The sequence below is a fragment of the Ceratina calcarata genome, unplaced genomic scaffold, assembly GCF_001652005.2.
Source record: "Ceratina calcarata isolate Rehan_Ccalc_2016 unplaced genomic scaffold, ASM165200v1 scaffold235.2, whole genome shotgun sequence".
In the NCBI taxonomy this organism is placed as follows: domain Eukaryota; kingdom Metazoa; phylum Arthropoda; class Insecta; order Hymenoptera; family Apidae; genus Ceratina; species Ceratina calcarata.
Window position 1 is genome coordinate 392,750 of NW_017145399.1, and position 17,648 is coordinate 410,397.

The following is a 17,648-nucleotide window of genomic DNA, read 5'->3' on the forward strand; positions in this document are numbered from 1 at the left end:
ATAATTTTTAGATGTATAATTCTCGTTTAATCACTAATGACTAAACGCTATAGTATACTATGCCTACGTAACTATTCTACAGGGATATAGCATTCCTTACAAGTTCTCAAAATCATCGCGATGCATCCACTATGTAAACTAAACAACGGGGAATTGATTTAGGAATCGATTCTTGGCGACAGTAGGGTCGAAGGCTGTGGACGACCCTCTTTTTGTAAACGACGGGAAATGGCAATTTATGCCTCGGATCTTTACGACGCCTCTTCGCGCGTGGCCAGCGAGCGGAATAAAATTCCTAATCGTAAATCTGACCAGCGAAGTCAGTTGCACAAAGCGTGCGCGCGTGGGAAAATGAAGAAAGCGAGAAGCATAAAGGGGCCGTGTGTCGAGGCAAGCACGACGTCAAATTTCGTCGTACGCTTCACAATTTTACTGGCGACTAGATAAGGGAACATGCTGCCGCTGTTCGCGACTTAAATTGCTTCTAGCGACTGCTTAACTGGTTATGAATAAAGATAAAGCGGTTTATAATATCATAATTCATCAAGTTACTCTTTATGATTGACGATTAAATAAAGATTGTGTCAATATCATTTTCGCTTTATGGAATACAAATGTATTTACAGCTTGATTTCATATAAAAACAATTGTTCAAAGAATTTTGATTCTGATTAATGCATATCGAAAACTTAATTGAGAAAAGCTTTTACGATTAATCTTAGTCGACGAAGTACTTTGTTTCACTTTAAATTGTCTTATCTCTCGTTCCCGATGAACGTTTTAATATAGAAGGAAACGGTTTCTTCGATAAACGACATCGCTCATCAATCGTTTCGAGAATACAGGTCACAGTTGGTGGGAGAGAGATCTATCTAAGTTCGTGGACTGGCGGCAAGAAAGTTTATAGCGTGACGGATAAATAGTGGTGTCAGGCGTGTATCTAAAAGTCAGAGGCTAATTACCTACGTGCTCGTACACGCGACCGCACGTGCGTACAATAAGACTGTTGATTCATATTTTAAGCACGAGCCGAATAAAGTCAAAGGCAAACGTCGAATGAGGCTAATCACGCGAAATCGGATCGGAGTATTTCATCCCGGGACAAATCCGATTCGAATGATAGGCCGTAAAAGTTCATCCCATTTACGTCTCTAACTTTATCGCGGAAAATCCACAAGAAATTTGTTTCTAACTAGATAGCTCTAGAGTACTATTGGATTCGAGTCGAATTTAGGTCAACCGGTTTAACTCATAAAAAATCTATCATAATTTTATTGAAATCGTTGCAAAATTTAAAACTCGTTTATTCCAATCATTCAAAATTAGATACTCTTGAGAATAGTAGAAAATTCGTACGTGCACGTGCGGTGTATACGATGCGAATTGCAACAAAATTACCAACGTGTGTAGAGGGTGGTTCAAGATAAGAGCTCAGGCATTGCGGGATTAAGATTATGGTATTTAATCGTGTGCCCACCGTCTTGACGTAGTTGACGGTCTCGGCGGTTGCCTCGGTGAGGGCCCTTCGTAGTCGCGATCGTCGGACCTGAGACAGCGTACGTGGGCAGAGGAGGACACCCTGGCCGCTCTGGGAACCGGAGCCAGTGCCGGAAACGGGACCACCGGTCGCCGTGGTCATCGGCGGCAGAGGTGTCGTCGGCGGCATCGTCGTCGACGACGATTTGCACCACCACGGGAACTGGGCCGTGTTCGTTAGCAGCTTGTTACTCTTTCCACACTGATAGTACTCTTAGACTCTTATATAGCAATACTTAGTAGGCACAGTGGAGAGAATGTGGTGCTTTCGGCGGTGCAGTGGTTGACGAGAACGAATGACAATTGACAAGAAACTATGCGTTCTGTTACGTGGATCACACGAGACGAGACATGGTGTATCGGCACGAGACGATCTCGGGATATCATTCGACGCTTCGATAAACGAATGATTGTTAAAAATCGATTGCGTTTAGCAAACGCATATAAATCGATTAGAAGCTTGTTTTAAAGCATGTTCTACCGAGGCATCGATTCTTCCCATCGTTTATGTACAGGGTGATCGATCTAAGTCAATGATCTACTACTACCAGTAAACTGCTCGCCGTAGGAGAACCGAACTTCGACACGCGAAGTACTCCTCTCTCGGAATCGGAAGGATGCTTCTACAGGAAAAGTTACGCGGTACCGTGAAACTTTTGTAGAAACATCCACGATTCTCGGGTACGAGGCAGATACGTAGTACTTCGAGTGACACGGTATTTATACGGTGGGAGACCTTCCAGTATTCCTCGACAGGCAGTCGCTGCTAAGAATTCGAGAATCACCCTGTGCATCTCGTGCGCATACGGATACGTGTGAAAGCGAGAGACAGAGAGACAGTATAGGAGGAACACGATCGTCACAGATTGTAGATAGACAAAAGTGGACACTAGTTTCTTTTCTAAATGTGTCTCGTTCCCCGTCAATCCTTCTACAGACCTGTCTTTCTTTACTCTTCGATCGCGAGATATGGGATCTCTGTTCGAGGGTGGAATGCTCGACAAAAGCGGTGAAGAAGTTCAATGATCCTCTACGTCATCTAAGGTTGATCGTCTACTTTAAACGCTGGACGCTCACAATTGCTACTTGCTAAACTAGACGGAAGTTCGTTTCTTGGACTCGGATGCTCGTATCGGATGGCAGATATTTCGCTACAGGAATGGTAAGTGTACTCTACGTTGTACGCAGTGGGGCGGGTCACCGAGAGTAGCGATGGCGGGGCGAACGACCGAACGAGAAGCTCGTTTCGAAGGACTTTTTATTTCACGGAACTTAACGTTGCGGAACAACGCTAATTGATGATACAAGAGCAGATGGTGTGTCGGCAGATTGATGATGTTATTCTTATGCGCGTTCTACATACGAGTCTGCCAACTACGCTTGACTATCTGCGTTCACACGCGTGCGGAGGAGTGACGCGTGTGCAACCGAGATACATCGGTGGAACAAATAACATTTAATTTTTCTTTCAAAACTTGAAATTTCTCATGCGATTTCTCTTCCATCCAATCGTTATAATGGACAATACCGGTGAAAGAGAGGCTACTGTGTCGCTCATGGACACTTGTATCGTTGTTGAACATTTCTCTGACCGATCACGGAGGATGGATTCGATTCGAGAGGAAGGTTTTCCCCTAATCTCATCCGCTTGTTAGCCCAGCTAACCGACACTGGGATCCGAAAGCTAAGCCGATTGCCCACCAGACCTCTGGGATAGCTTAATGAGCTGTACTCGACCCGCGAAGCTTCGACTACCTATTTGCTAGCAGGATTTACTAGGAGTTGATATGCAATTGATGAATTACCGCATCCATTCTCGTAATGAATCAACGAATAATAATAATCGCTAACAGACGAAGTGATCTATCAGGAATATTGTACTCAACTTCCAAAAGATTTCCTGATAAACTGTAAATGAGAGAAGTACTAGCTTCTAAACGAACGATTGACTACGATTAGATGATTTTATCCATTATCGAACTTCATGGCTATAAACTAGACGGTTTACAGGTATAGGTATACTGCCTGTTCGCTTTATAGTCTCATTGTAACTAACACCGTTCAACGGGAAGGCCATTACGGAGGAGGAAAGGGGGCGGTGGACCGCGTAAACTGGCGTGAAATATTCGGTTCGGGTGAGATTACGCTGATGCCGGTAAGATCGTCGGCTCTTCCCAATAATAGCGCAACGACCACTTCTGCTGAAATCCGCAAAACTGCAGACTTCGCTGGGAGTGGTAGCTGCTGCTCGCTGGTAGGAGGGTGACTACAATGCTTCGAGCTGCTTCGCATGCCCCTCTCGCCACGGTGAGAATCTACTTATTCAAATGCAACGGAGTCACTTTCCGCCACGTCGATCTCGTGGTTATCGAGTTAACTTTGTCCAACCACAATTGTCCGTCCTCTCGTGAACGGCTTGAAAAAGTTCCCCGAACTACAGGCTCTTGAAGTGAGTTCAACTAAGTCGAATAATATTAGGCATTTTGCGTTAACATTATTATCTCACAATTTCCTTATCTCTAATTTCGATAAACAATATCATTTCCAATATGCATTTATAATAAAAACATTGTAATAAAAATGTATGGAAAGGAACAAGTATAAAAAGTAGAATTAAGTTAATCGAATTAGAAGGTGCATCTGTAAGATGGAATATAAGATATACAGATATCGAATAAGGTAAAGAACATCGATAAACATCCATATCTATACAAAAACGAGAGATGCAAAAGTGTTTTTACAAGTTTCTTCAACATCCGAGTTCCGGGGAAAATTAGCTTTCAATATGTACAATCAAATTTATGAAGCTTCTTTAGTTATTTAAAAAGTCTATTATATATAAAAGAATTCTGCCTTTTCACGAGGCTGCGTGTTCGAAATTTATTATCGTTTTCACGATCTGTGAAAAGAAGAGAGAAGAAGGAAATACATACATTTCGATGGGGAAGTTATTTGTCGGAAACATTTTCCCATATATCTCACCGTAGCATTTATTTCTGAGTTTTTTCGTCGATTCACCGAAACGGAATGAAATTTATTGCGCTGCACCGACACCAGCGTCCGACGCGAGAATCATTTTAAGTGCATCCCGATAGATTTTTCGCGAACACGGAAGAGAATTTCCAAGAAAGCGGAGCTGAACGTGCTTAGGACGGGTTCGCGGCACGCGATGCAAGCGTAAAAACCCGTTGTCCTTGTGCTTTTAAAATCCTGGGATCCCATCTCGCTTCATTTCCCAGGAGCTGCTGCCAACGCCGACGGGAAACACGTGTACCTTAGATTTATAATGTGCTCGCGTCATTATGGCTGAGCGACACGAAATCTCGAGATTTTTCCCTCCTACGCGCATCGAATGTTCAACGATCGTCTACAATTTCGAGTTCTCTCTATACGTTTAGAAAACTTCGAACTTTTGATAAATGTGATATGTACGAGGAGTATGATTCACAGACCCGTAAATAAAGTTTTAAAAATTTGCAATTCTTATAGCATATAAATGAAAAATTACGGTGTTATCATTTATATGAATATATTTTATTATCTGTTTTGAATAATACAGTGAAAGGGAACAAAGCTGGAGTCTCAGAAAATTAATCTTTCTCCTTTAAAGTAGTTTAAGTCAATTATAAGTCAGACGCAGACAACCAGTATAAGAATTGCGTTATATTTCGCCGCGAACCAATACGTATCTCGAGATGTTATGCAGTTCCAGACCATAAATCTTGTTCACCCCAAAGACATTTCAATTTCTGTTCGCTACGGTTTCGACCAATTCCCCTCCGAGAGATAACCGAAAGAGCTGATGAGTTTCGTTCGGATTCGTTTACTCAAAACGTGACATAGTCTCGAAAAATCCCGTTTCATCCGTCATCCAAAAAAAAAAAAGAGAAAAATAGAGGGGAAAAAAATGTGGAGTCGTCCACGGAACCAGGAGAAGGTCTCAATTACCCTTCGTGTCACGATTTCATGTCGCCCGAACCTTGATTTCGCACACGACACGCGAGAGCATGATTATAATCCGTTGGCTCTTGACCAAAAATCGCGTACAAAGCCCGCCCACGCCCTCGTGTCCCCAAGTGTCCGCACGATACCGGCTGCCGTTTCGTCACACCAAGGAGAGATAATTAAACTAACAATGTCGAGATTCAGCTTCCCGCAACGCTGCTCTCCTCGCGCTACCCTTCCCTTCTTTCCCTCCTTCACTCTTTCACGTTTAATGATGGACGGGAATTCGTTACGTGCTCGTCAAGGACTGACTCTCCTAGGAATAAGCAAATTACTTACTCCTCGGGGTTCCTACATCTTTTCGTCAGATTCTTGCAACGTCGATGATTTTTCGTAGATTTGCTTTCTCCTTTTTAACTATATACAATATATATATTGAAGAATATAAAAATAATATTTTTTATAGTAAATATGGAAAATTCAGCAAACGAAATGAAATTGAGAACTGAATATCTATTCTGATTCCGCAATCATGAAAGTAATTATCTTGATTAACGAAATTAATTAAACACTGTTTGCTTGAAATACTACAATTTTCAATTTCGTAATGATTTCTCGCATGTATTTCTATATCGATTACCATATCGGCCCTAATGGTCAAGTTCTCTACGTGTTTCAAAAGCGATCGATCACACGTGCACTGACAATTTTCTACCGAGCTTTCGTGTCAAGTTTCTTATGTCAACTCTAAGTGTGCGGCACATCTGTTTCCCGAGGGAAGCGTTTCATTCTCTACGTACGGTGCCATCTGCCATCTAGTCGTTGTCAATTTAATCAACCCTTTAAGCTTCTTATCGCGCGTCGAGACTTTCCACCTCAAGCCCGTCGGTATTCCAGCACTCCTTGCTTAGGGTTGTTTCCCGAACGATGTTCCAACCCCCTGTTAGATGGCAGCACATCGACTTCCCCGATAAAGAGGAACGTGGGAAGAAATTCGAACGCGGTGGATTGAAACTTTTAAGAAAGATCCATCACAAATTTGATCGTGCAGACACTAATATTTCCAGCCATTATTTAGAAGTTCCAGAGACAAAGGTCACGAACCCTTCGCATTAAATGTTACTTTACCATTTACCTATCGTAAACTGAAACTAGTCGTGATCCTAGCGCGCGAACGATTGTTTTAGCTCCGAGTTTCTTAAAAGGTTCTATCAACAAGCCTGAGATAGTTTTCCAACACGCAAGAGTAAAGAAAGAAAGAGACGAAAAATTCACGTGCGGCCAATTCGCGCGTGCTCACACAGATACGACAAGACACAAAACAGGAGGAGATTCAGACACGAAGAGTACATAGGAGTCGCAACCAAAGTGCACGCAGAGGTTGAGTGACACGACACAGAGTGCCACGCACAGAAACACGTGCTTTGGGTATCTCCGAACATCGACGTGTGGACACGATCGGACAGATCATCAACGATACAAGCAGCAAAGACAGCGACACAGCGACGCTTAACAATCGAATGTATCTCGCTTTTCTTCCCTTGGTCGAGTACCAAGTATTCGCCGCACGATTTCGTGAAACACTCGTGCGGAAATGGAACCCGGATGCCACTGCAGAGATTTAACCCTCTACCCTTTTCGCAAATTATTGTAAAAGAGAAATCGACGAAATGTTTTAAATTATTAAATGCGATATTCCGTTCACAATATTACTGATATTATTTCATTTGATAAAAGTATATTAATAAATTTCTATCAATAATTGGAATTCAATAAAAGAAACAAATACGATATAAAACTTCCTTTTAAGAATCGAAATGTACTAACTGGACTTAAACAATCGTGTAAAAAAATTTGTAAGGAAACCAACATCCGGGTTTCCCTTCCGTACCTATGAAAGCATGATAAACGTACACAGTAGGGGGTGGGGTTGTAGAACAATTGAACGCAGGGTGGTCAATTGAGATCGCGTGCGGGCGCACGTGCTGGGTATGTGGTGGGTGACGATATAGGGAGTCGGTGCAAACGGTAAACCCTTTTGTCCGATAGCTCGGAATTGGAACCGAGGGGTGTAGATGAACGAGCTTACCTGTCGAAATTGTCGAATGCCGCCATTGATCCGCAACGAGTCCGCTGCGATGCCGGCAATTCCGTCGCCTGGCTCTCGCAACTGCCGAAGGGAGGCAGCACTCGGGGCTGTGGCCGTGTGCAGGGTGCAACAACATCCGGAGCAACAGCACGCGGAGGCTTCCGGTTGCGAGCTTTGCCGTATTATGCGCGCGCTGGGCGACGTCGTGACCAGAACCGGAGGTGGTGGCACTTGGCAGGGGCAACAGTGATGCCCACTCTTCACGCTTTCTCTGAAACGAAGGTGGTTCAAGCTTATTGACGGGAATTCAAACAGTCTGGAAATTACATTCGAACAATGCACCGTCGACGCTTAGACTAAAGCTCGTGTAATCTCATCAATCACCTTTGAACTTAAAGCTTCATTAATCACAGTTCATACAAAATTGATCTTCAATTCAAATATGATTAGACTGTAGCATTCGACGAAGTGTTCCAAAGACACACAGGAAGAGATTTCAAACACATTTGGTAAGAAAAATTCGGTAAGGTCGTTCCAATTTCTATCCAATATTAATTAGTATTGGTTGTTGTTAGGGATTAAATCGAGGGATTCAGTGGATTAAGTAGAATTGGAACTGTTGATAGCATCGTACGGAGTTTGCAGATTACAAATTGGATTCGAGAGTTTGTTCTTGTTATAGGTATATATAGACGTATAATGTGGATTCCGCAGATTAGGTTCGTTGGGTCGGACGCTAATATATTTATAAGGTGATGAAACTTAAAACGAAACACGGCTAAATATTTAACCGGATCGGAAACGCTGTTGCGAGAAATGGGGGAGAGATTACCGGAGAATGTATTCGACTGAGTATTTCTTGTTTGAAAAACAATTTGTTGAAGCTTTCCCCGACGTTCGAATCATTTCACCGAAATAAAATCAAAACCATGGGGACCATCTCATAATCGCGTGGCCCGTAACCGAAAGCACATAATTACACAACGTTCCAATTAGAATCATTATAATCTGTTCACAATGCAAGCACGAATCGATTATAACATTACATAGCAACAGTCCCGAGGTACCTTATATATGTACATTCCTACATGTACGTATATCATCTCATCGCTCGGTGAGCTACGCCGATCGGTCGAACGCATTGGCATTAATGAAATTTCGTCTAACGAACGGGAGAGGGTATTGTCAATTTCGGCATTGGGAGTTAATTATCTTATACAACCGGTAAACACGTAAATGTCAATAGTGCTCCGCCAACAATGCACGGTACCTATTACAGTGTACATACATATACCGTGCGTATACGCACGTACATGGATATAAACTTGAGCAATACCGGCGGTGCACGGAATAGCTCGAATCGAAATGGTTCCGATACGATGTCTTGTATCGATTCTGCATTTATATCGTGAAGAATTCACGCGTCGAAATCGAGTAGTCAAACTTTCACAAAACCGGTGAACATTTTAGAATCAAATATGTACGAAGTAACGCGCAGGAAGTGTATTGCGAGAAGCTAAGCAAACCAATTTGCAAGTTGCCGCTTGCGGTTGTGGTCGGTAAATATTAGCTGGCAAATAAGGAAATTAACTGATACAAACGTCAGCGAAGTTAATTAGAAACAAGACATGTGCTAATTAGGACGTGGCGAAGAAGGAAGGTGTATGTATGGATTACTTAAAACTGGTGCGAGGCCTAATTCCTCGTAAATGCCAGCTTAGGAGACAATTCTTTCGCTGACACAGAAACGTAGACAAAGATAAGAGGCTCGGACAGAAAGAAGGAGAGAAGAGGCCACCAGTCTCGATGGAAGTGAGTAACTAATTCGATTGTACTCGTGGAATGTGCTCTCTTTGTCCACACAGGCGAGTCTCCGCGAGTCTAGAGGCTCTTTGGTTCGAACACAAAGTCGATGCAAAGAGCGACCATGTCGTCTCCATATGTATCGTTAACAATAGCCTCTTATGCCGCAGAAACCAAGTATTCTATGCTCATTAGAACTATAAAGCCGAATATTAAATTTGTTTAACATCAAAATGGCGATTATTATTATATTTCCAATAATCTTTAAGATCGTGATAACACGCTATGCCTATACATATAATTTTTGCATCAAAAGAGGAAAATAAGTTCGCGACGAAGTTCGCTTATTTATCACCGGTTTCACGACCAGCCTCTGTTATATCCAAGCTCATACGTTATCTCAACGAAAATTCCATGCGTACAATTTCGACTGGTCCTTTCGAGGTGGGTTTCTCCATAAATCTTTGCCAGAAGGACATTACCACGCCCTACAACTTCGTGCATCGCGCTAAGAATAATGTCCAATGTCCAGAAACTCCATTAAACACGATTGATTTATCGTACTATAACTTGTGTTTAAGTAAAAGAACGTGTCAACAAAAATTTTATTCAATTACGATTTTTTAAACAAATTAAAACAGGATTCTACTGAATATGACCGACAGTAGCGTTTCTACGTTTTCACGTTTTAGATAACAAAGATATATTTGCTCTTATGTTAATAAAAGAGTGAAAGATATATTTGAAATTCTTTTACATCGAATGGAAGAGAGATCGACGATTTAAGACGATCTCCAATAGTTTCGAGAATAGTCGCTTTTCACGTGGAACTCAAGTACCTCTTGCGAGAAGTCGGGATCATTTCCTACAGTTGGAATCATCAAATTTTCCTTCGGACGAGTCAACGTTTCTCTCAACAAAAGGAAACTACCCTATCAGTTCCCCAAGATGAACCACCTATTTCCTTACCAATCGATTGGCATTCATCTAACTTTCCATTCGACCACGAGTATGCTAAAGGAGGAGAATTCCCGATAATCGTAATCAGAAATTTTTCGCAACGAGACACGGGGCTTATATGTTCTGTTGGATAAACAGAGAAAGTTGAAGCATCGTCGAAACATCGTCGACGATTGTCGGTTTTCCAACGATGCACTCCAGTTTCCCCTTGCGACCCTTAACATCCTCGTTGTCTACCCTCACAAGATTCGATCATCGACCCCGCCCTCGCCAAGAAAGGTATCTTGAGGCAGGAAATTCGCGCTAGATTCCGCAAGATTTCCTGAACCGCAGGCGGAAAGAAATATAGGAATTCGCCTCTCGCATGGATGATAATTTCCCGTGAAAGGACGAAATGCCGACGGAAACCTTTTCTGGACGAGCTCGATTTCGTTTGGAATCATTGACGCGCGATAGAAGACTGATTTCCTCGTCACCTTTTGGATCTCATACGCGAGACATGAGAAAAATATAAAAGCAATCGTTCCTAACAGCGTATAGATCGACCGTCAAGGAACAATCTTTCGGATTCCATCTTCATTGAATCAAGCGTTAACTTTTTCATTTATACATACAATGAGTAGTTTTCGGATTTTCCAGTTATTTTCTCGAATCGAAAGCTTCCATTCGTTTTCCTGACTTTGCGAGGAGAAAAGAAAATAAGAGGGACGCGAGAGGATTTTGCGAGATTCGTCGGCGTAAATAGAGTTTCGGACGCGTAAGGTAGCCGCCGTGAGATGTACGGCGGGATATCCACCCGAAATAGAGTGCCGGATATTTTGTGTACACACATTGGACGCTTCAAACGACTGGCCGGTGAAATTATCGCTGTTCGTAAATCCTTCAACGACTAAATGGCACTGGCTAACTATTGGCTTTTCTTCGTCAAGACTGACCACATCCACAGAACCGTAACATTAGTTTGACAGCTTTCAGTGCGTATTGATTCAACATCGAATTTCAATAATTAATTAAACTTTTAATTAGGTTGTCATTAAAAGAGGACACAATTATCTGTTTTACGCTAAAAGGAATCTACTACAATAATAACTTGGTTATAGAATAATAATTTGTTCAAAGGTATGGGCTAATTAATTCCTGGCGCACAGTAAACTAGACAGAAATTCAAAGTACACTACTTTCTATCGTGGCACACGGCACACACCCAGTCTGTTTGCTGAATTCACCCAGTAAATTACACAATCTACAACATACTGGGTATTCAGATTCTAAATTACGCGAGCGCGCTTCTACAAACTACTTTCATACGACGCAATTATAATTCGCATCAAAGAATAATAGCAATTTTAATACACAATTCCAAAAATAATTAAATGACATTTGCCTTCCATATTTTCTCAATTATATCAGAAACTATGTCAGATTTCGCGTTATGATAAAGCAAATTGAACCTGGATTGATAGGTAACAGTCAAAATATATTACGATTGGTATCATCCTCCCTTCCATCGTAATCCCGTGTCGAACTCTAGGACGGGAACTTGGAAACTTTACCAGTTATATAAATTGAAACTTCCATCCAACAGTTCCACCAATACATATTTCTCGCGCGTTATGTTAAATTAGAGTTTGCCTTCATACCCGTCGAACCGTGCAGGACTCGAGAGAATCGCGTGATTTTAATTAACGGAGAATTATACAGTTCCGTTGATACGATGAAATGACCAGTTTACCTTATGCATTTTACTCTACCTAAACGGTAAAAATTTGAATAACTGCTACTATCGCTAGTCCGAGGATTATGCGAGTAAAATTTATGTTACGTATATTGCAAGCGTATTTTAACTACATGTACAATACTCTTAAATTTCCCTTTCGTCGCGTTTGGTGCATTGTCTCATCTTTGAACTTGAACTAAGAACGAAGCAAAGACAAGTGAAAGCAAATTCGGTTTACCTCGAAACACTTCTAGCCAGATGCAGAGCCGAAGAAGGCGCCAACGAGTCCCTACGATCGCATCGACACCTGTGCTGATGAGAGGCCTGCCTGGACCGGTAGCCAGTAAGTAGAACCGTTTGCTGCAGCTGCGTTTGAGGTTGTAGCTGTAGCTGCTGTACCTCGCCATCTAGTCTGCAGTGCAGCTCGATGTCCGGTACCGATCTCGTGGTTGGATCCTCGTTGGTGCCGCTCTCCTCGGAGCCGCCGAGCCCCGACACGGACAACTGTGGCGAGGCAACCAAGAAGGTTGCCCTATCCTGTCGCGTAAGCACCGGCTTGCCCTGAGACGGTGCGGCAACTACGACCGGCGGGGGTGGCGCCCTGCTCAACAAGGCCGCCGTCTCCTCGCTCGAACCGTAATCGGTACCGTTCCCACCCTCCTGCGAGCCCACGTTCCCGTTCGTATTCATTCTTGCGACCGGGTCTTTCTATTCCCTGTCGCGTCACGTAGCCATTTCCTGTAACAGAAACATATGCACTGTTAAACCTTTATTTATCGAATCAAGCAAAGTATATCCTATAACAGGCCAGTAGTTAATTTAGGTCATATTACAAAGTAATCATTTTAAGTATTGCCAGTAAAAGTATCTAATCAAGTGTAATTATGTTTATACTTCGTAAACGTAGTTATAAAGAATGTACGTGAACTCTGACACTGCTCCCAGACACAGCTTTAGTACCTGAATCGTTACCCACGCGTTTCGAGGCGCCTTCTAATTTGAATTTATCATTCCAACGAGAACGAGATCGTATTTTAAGGCTGTCAACGTCGGTAGGGATTTCCCCTCGTTTCGAGGGATTGAAAATGTTTACTCGCCGGTCCGTGTCGCGTCTACGTTCGCCTGTCGAGCACGAAAATAACTTCCTTCACCGGTTGAAATGCAAATGCGTCAGAAACCTACCGCGATGCAGCTGTACGTTTTCAACGAATCCTCTCTCCTTTTTCTTCGTTTGTTAAAACGCTCTCCTTTAAGTCGCTCGTTACAACGCGTATTAATGCGCGCCAACGTGTACCATCGCGAATTCTCAAGACACAGGTGAAAAGCTTGACTGTGAAACGACCCTTGATTCACGACTGCCAGTCGCGCTCTCGTTATTTATTAACATTTCACTAGCATATTTTGAGATTTAATGTCGAGTGACGTTCTTAACATGTTTGATTAAACACGTATTGAATATTTTAGGCTGGTTACAAATGATCTACATAGCTTCTGTTAAAATTTGCTTTTTAGTAATATCAATAATAAGAACCAGAAACTGATTATCTAAGTGTATCAAAGAACGGACGTAATCTACGCAAGATGTAATTTTGTCTCCACGTCTAGTTTCATAAATAAGAAAATCGATTTGGATACGTCTGGAAAATGTCGTAGAAAATAATTTGCGTGCTTTCGAGAGAAAATGTGGTTTTCATTAGCATTCATTGCGAGGCATGAAATAAAGAGGACAAAGACCGCATGCGCATTCCATTTTTCCTCGATTCAATCGTATTCGATTTCGAATTTGCGTCCACGTGCGGTTAGCAATCGGCAACCGAACAAATTGCACAGGGCTTGTATCCCTCGTACGGTCTGGTTATTTCGAAAATAGCTTGCAGTTTTTCGGAATGGAAGAAGACCGGTCGGACGGTCATCCATTATTCCTCATTTACGTTTCGCAAATGGAAGACTAACGCGAATTTCATTTCTCTCAGTACCAGCCATGTAGATGATCACGTTTGACGATTCATTCATTATTTTTATTCACATCACGATTCTTTCTCCTGTTTTTAATATATCACTTATGGCTCTGAATATTGTATATTATTCAACTTTGACATTCCGCACTTTTATTATAATAATAGAAGAGATGAAACGTTTTAGAAATCGCTGGTAGTAGGAATTTTTATTGCTAGTAAATCTCTGACAATTTCATTACTTCGACAGGGAGGATCGAGTACAATTTCTCGAGTTTGGGATTTTGGTTTTCACGTTTAACTCGAGCTCGAACGTCGGTCAAGCTTGTATTTCAGCGGTTAGCTACGTGAGGAGACTGCAGGCGAGAAGACTGAATGACAGGCGGTAAATCTACGCGAACGAGTAAACGAGAGAATGGAAACGGCAAGCATCGGGGAAGGAGATTGCCACGAAGAGTTAAAAACCATTTGCTTGAGACAACAGACACGATAGATCGTCTGGCGGTCGATACATCAAGAACAAGCGAAAGTTTATATATTAACACGTACAAAGAGAATTACTCGAGCTGTGTGTCTGGTATAAATTCAGAATAAGGCGAAGCTAAATTAAAAGTGTGTAGGTAGATTCGTGTTCAAAGGGTGAAACGTAAGAGATGAAATATAATCCGAAGCTTCTGCTTCTGAAATAACATGACCAAACAGTTCTCGACTCTTCAGTCACATATTTCGTGCTCAACTATTCTCGAACTAAATGCGAGCTCTTATCCATCCGATATCACGTCTATGCACCCACACAGGACAGCGTAAACGAGTCTCTCTATAAAACTGCACACGGATCTCTTTTAAAGCCGGGGTGATGTAGACACTTTGGCCGGCGGGATAACTGGTCGAACTTCTTCCACCACCCTAAACCTGCGCCGAACAGAAATCGGATCTCTGTGGAAGCACGAAACGCTGTTTCGAACGAAGGTTTACGTGAAACTGAGCTACCGTCCTTTTCTCTCAGTTTTTTTTTTTTTGTAACTGAACAGCGAGCTTTTTCCGCGTTAGTAACGTTATTTGATTTACTCATCTCCACTATTTGCAGTTTGTTTCAACGGGAATTAATGTTCCCAGATAAAATGAAGTGGAATTGTGTTCGAGTGTTGAATTTGGAACATTCCAAAACACAGCGCGACGGCGCGCTGCGTGTAGAACGAAAAACGATTTGAGCTTTAGGTGGACGAATTCGTTGAAAGATTCAACAGACCTTTTGAACTTCGCGAAGGAATTAGCGACGCGGCCACTTTTCCACAGAATTTTGAATAACACACGAGGGTGTCTCCCCTCGTCCTTCCTGAATAATAGCAAGCTTGTTAGGAAGAATGGCTCAATTTCCGAAAGCCGGTCCTCTCAAGGCGTTACAACTTCGTATGCATAACGCGATCGATCAAATTCGCAGCTAATAAATTAGAAAAAATTTGAGTTCGTAATGGAGGGTCCCTTAATCGGAATCCTAACGCTCTAAAAGTACCCTGAATCGAATCAAAAGAACCATTAATCGTTGATTACGATCTAAACGCGGCCACAGAGCTAACAGCAAAAAACATTGAAACCCGGCTCCGACGACGAGAAGATTGTATAGACGTCGACGATAAATTAGTGGGTAAAAGCGAGGAAAGCCGCAGATCAATGTCTCGCTCGGTGATCCTCCAAACGAAGGACTCTCATTTTGGCTTTCCCTGCGACTCTAATTAATGGACAGAACCGAACGTCGTTGGAGTGCACCGTTCCGCTCGTCCTTCGTGTTTACGTGTCCCAATTCCATAATGCCTCCTGAGAGCATCATCCAAGAATATATGTACTTAGTCTTCTAGGCGAATTAAAGATAAAGCCATTTTAACGATTAATTTGTCATGCATTGCAACCGACGCTACGATACCTGAGTAGTCATAAATTTCTTGAATTTTCATTGATAGAAAGAACGATTTGCACTTGGTCAAAAGAGCGCACAGGAGCACTGAGAGTAAATGGTTCTTTGATTATTGACTGGTGAAAGTTGTGTATTTACAATTAAAAGAAAACAGACTTCAATTACGAGTAAGACTTATTTCGTTAGACACTGGGTAATTGCTACCTTCAACGCATGAATACTCTTACTTCTTGCATATCAGTGAAATAACGTTTCTAGTTATGTCATTGTGATTTCACGTGTTCGTGAACAGTTTAGTCAGAAGTCAACCTGCGTGCAGCTGAAACACGTCTCGTGCTGGTTCATTGTACATACATATATACGTACGTATGTATGATACATAACTGACAAGTTTTGCGTTACTCTACACTAGCAATTACGTGCACTGAAACAATTAAAACTTCCTATGTTACCCGTTATGAGCCGAGCTGTGCTGCAAGTCGACAGCAATCGAATACTTACGTTTATAATTTTATTCATGTTGACAGTAATGTATACGTATAAAAATAAATTTATTTGCCTGAATTGTTCGATCATAGCCGACTACTTCCACTTATTCATCTTCCTTTGAACCGGTTACTAAGCCAGTTCCTTTTTATCCCGATCAAAGAACCTCGAGGAGGCTCTCGACCTTCGACCTTCGAACGCCCACCACTAATTCAGCTGTTCAATTATTTTTTAATATTCCCCGCTCTTAAAGTTTCGTTGCATACACGCTGAAGGTGAAGGAAGTAACCGTGTGACATATTTACGCAACACGTCGCGTTACCAATGCATACGACTTCCTCGTGACGATATCGCGAACAGAAAACGATAGCTCTGACGACAGTTTCTTCGAGCTCGCTAGAAGTCCCGTCGCACAACGATAAAAGCGAAGAAACTGTTGTCGGTGTATGAGGGGCTTCTAGCATTCTTCTGTTCGCGGCAATAAGAGGAGCACATTATAGTTCCAGTGCTTCATTTTATCTTTCTTTTTCCCCTTTCCCATTGTTTAAACAGGGCCATGTTTACGACGGAAACGGATAGAATTTCTTGAAATTGGCGAATGTTTTGAGGACAATAATATGAAAATTTCTTCACCCTGACATAGAAAACTTTGCCATTTGTCGTTTGAACTTTCCATAAAACATGAAGGTGCAAGCGACGGTACTAATGAGCACGTTTCGACGAGTTTCACCTCGTTACAATTCCTAATTGGGTATCATTGGTTCACTACTTCTCCCTGTCGCCTACTTATAGTCGTATCGCGACTTCCATGAATAAAAGTTCGATAACACGACGAGTAGGTTGTAACCCATTAGCTAGCACGAGGGTGGAGTTCTCCCTTTCTCCGTTAGCACATTAAGTCGACTCAAATTAAGTCGAGCTTATCGGACTACCGTAAACTTCACACAAACTTCCTACGGTATATCGGTGATGAAGACCGTCGTTAACCTGCGCACGGAATCACGTGTCACCGCGTGTAAGGGTGAGCGAGCTAATTATTCATACCTATTGGCTCAGTAATTTTAGGCTGGATGCAAACCAGTTACTTTTCTCCCTTACGGCGTTGCTGTTATCACGTATTCGTCTTCGTTCATTTAATAGAGGTTTTAATTCTGTGATATGAAAATTGCATTTGGCAAAGTCTATTCGCCAATCGCTTAAAATTTTTCAAGTGTGAGAAACACGAACCATCTTAACAGATATTTT

General features: G+C 42.1%; 1 protein-coding gene across 3 annotated transcripts in view; it reads right to left on the minus strand.

Moving 5' to 3' along the window:
- Positions 1 to 17,648, minus strand: part of SK (small conductance calcium-activated potassium channel) — a 140,201-nt gene that overhangs the window by 86,861 nt on the left and 35,692 nt on the right. Inside the window, exons 2-4 of one of the 3 annotated variants that reach the window (XM_018020784.2) lie at positions 12,289 to 12,788; positions 7,571 to 7,841; positions 1,478 to 1,699 (exon numbers count right to left, since the gene is read on the minus strand). In XM_018020784.2, the coding sequence (XP_017876273.1) occupies positions 1,478 to 1,699; positions 7,571 to 7,841; positions 12,289 to 12,740 (945 nt within the window). In that variant the 5' untranslated portion in view covers positions 12,741 to 12,788. Of the gene's footprint in view, positions 1 to 1,477; positions 1,739 to 7,570; positions 7,842 to 12,288; positions 12,789 to 17,648 lie in introns of all 3 variants that reach the window. The other 2 variants (XM_026811699.1, XM_018020785.2) reach the window with 2 other exon arrangements.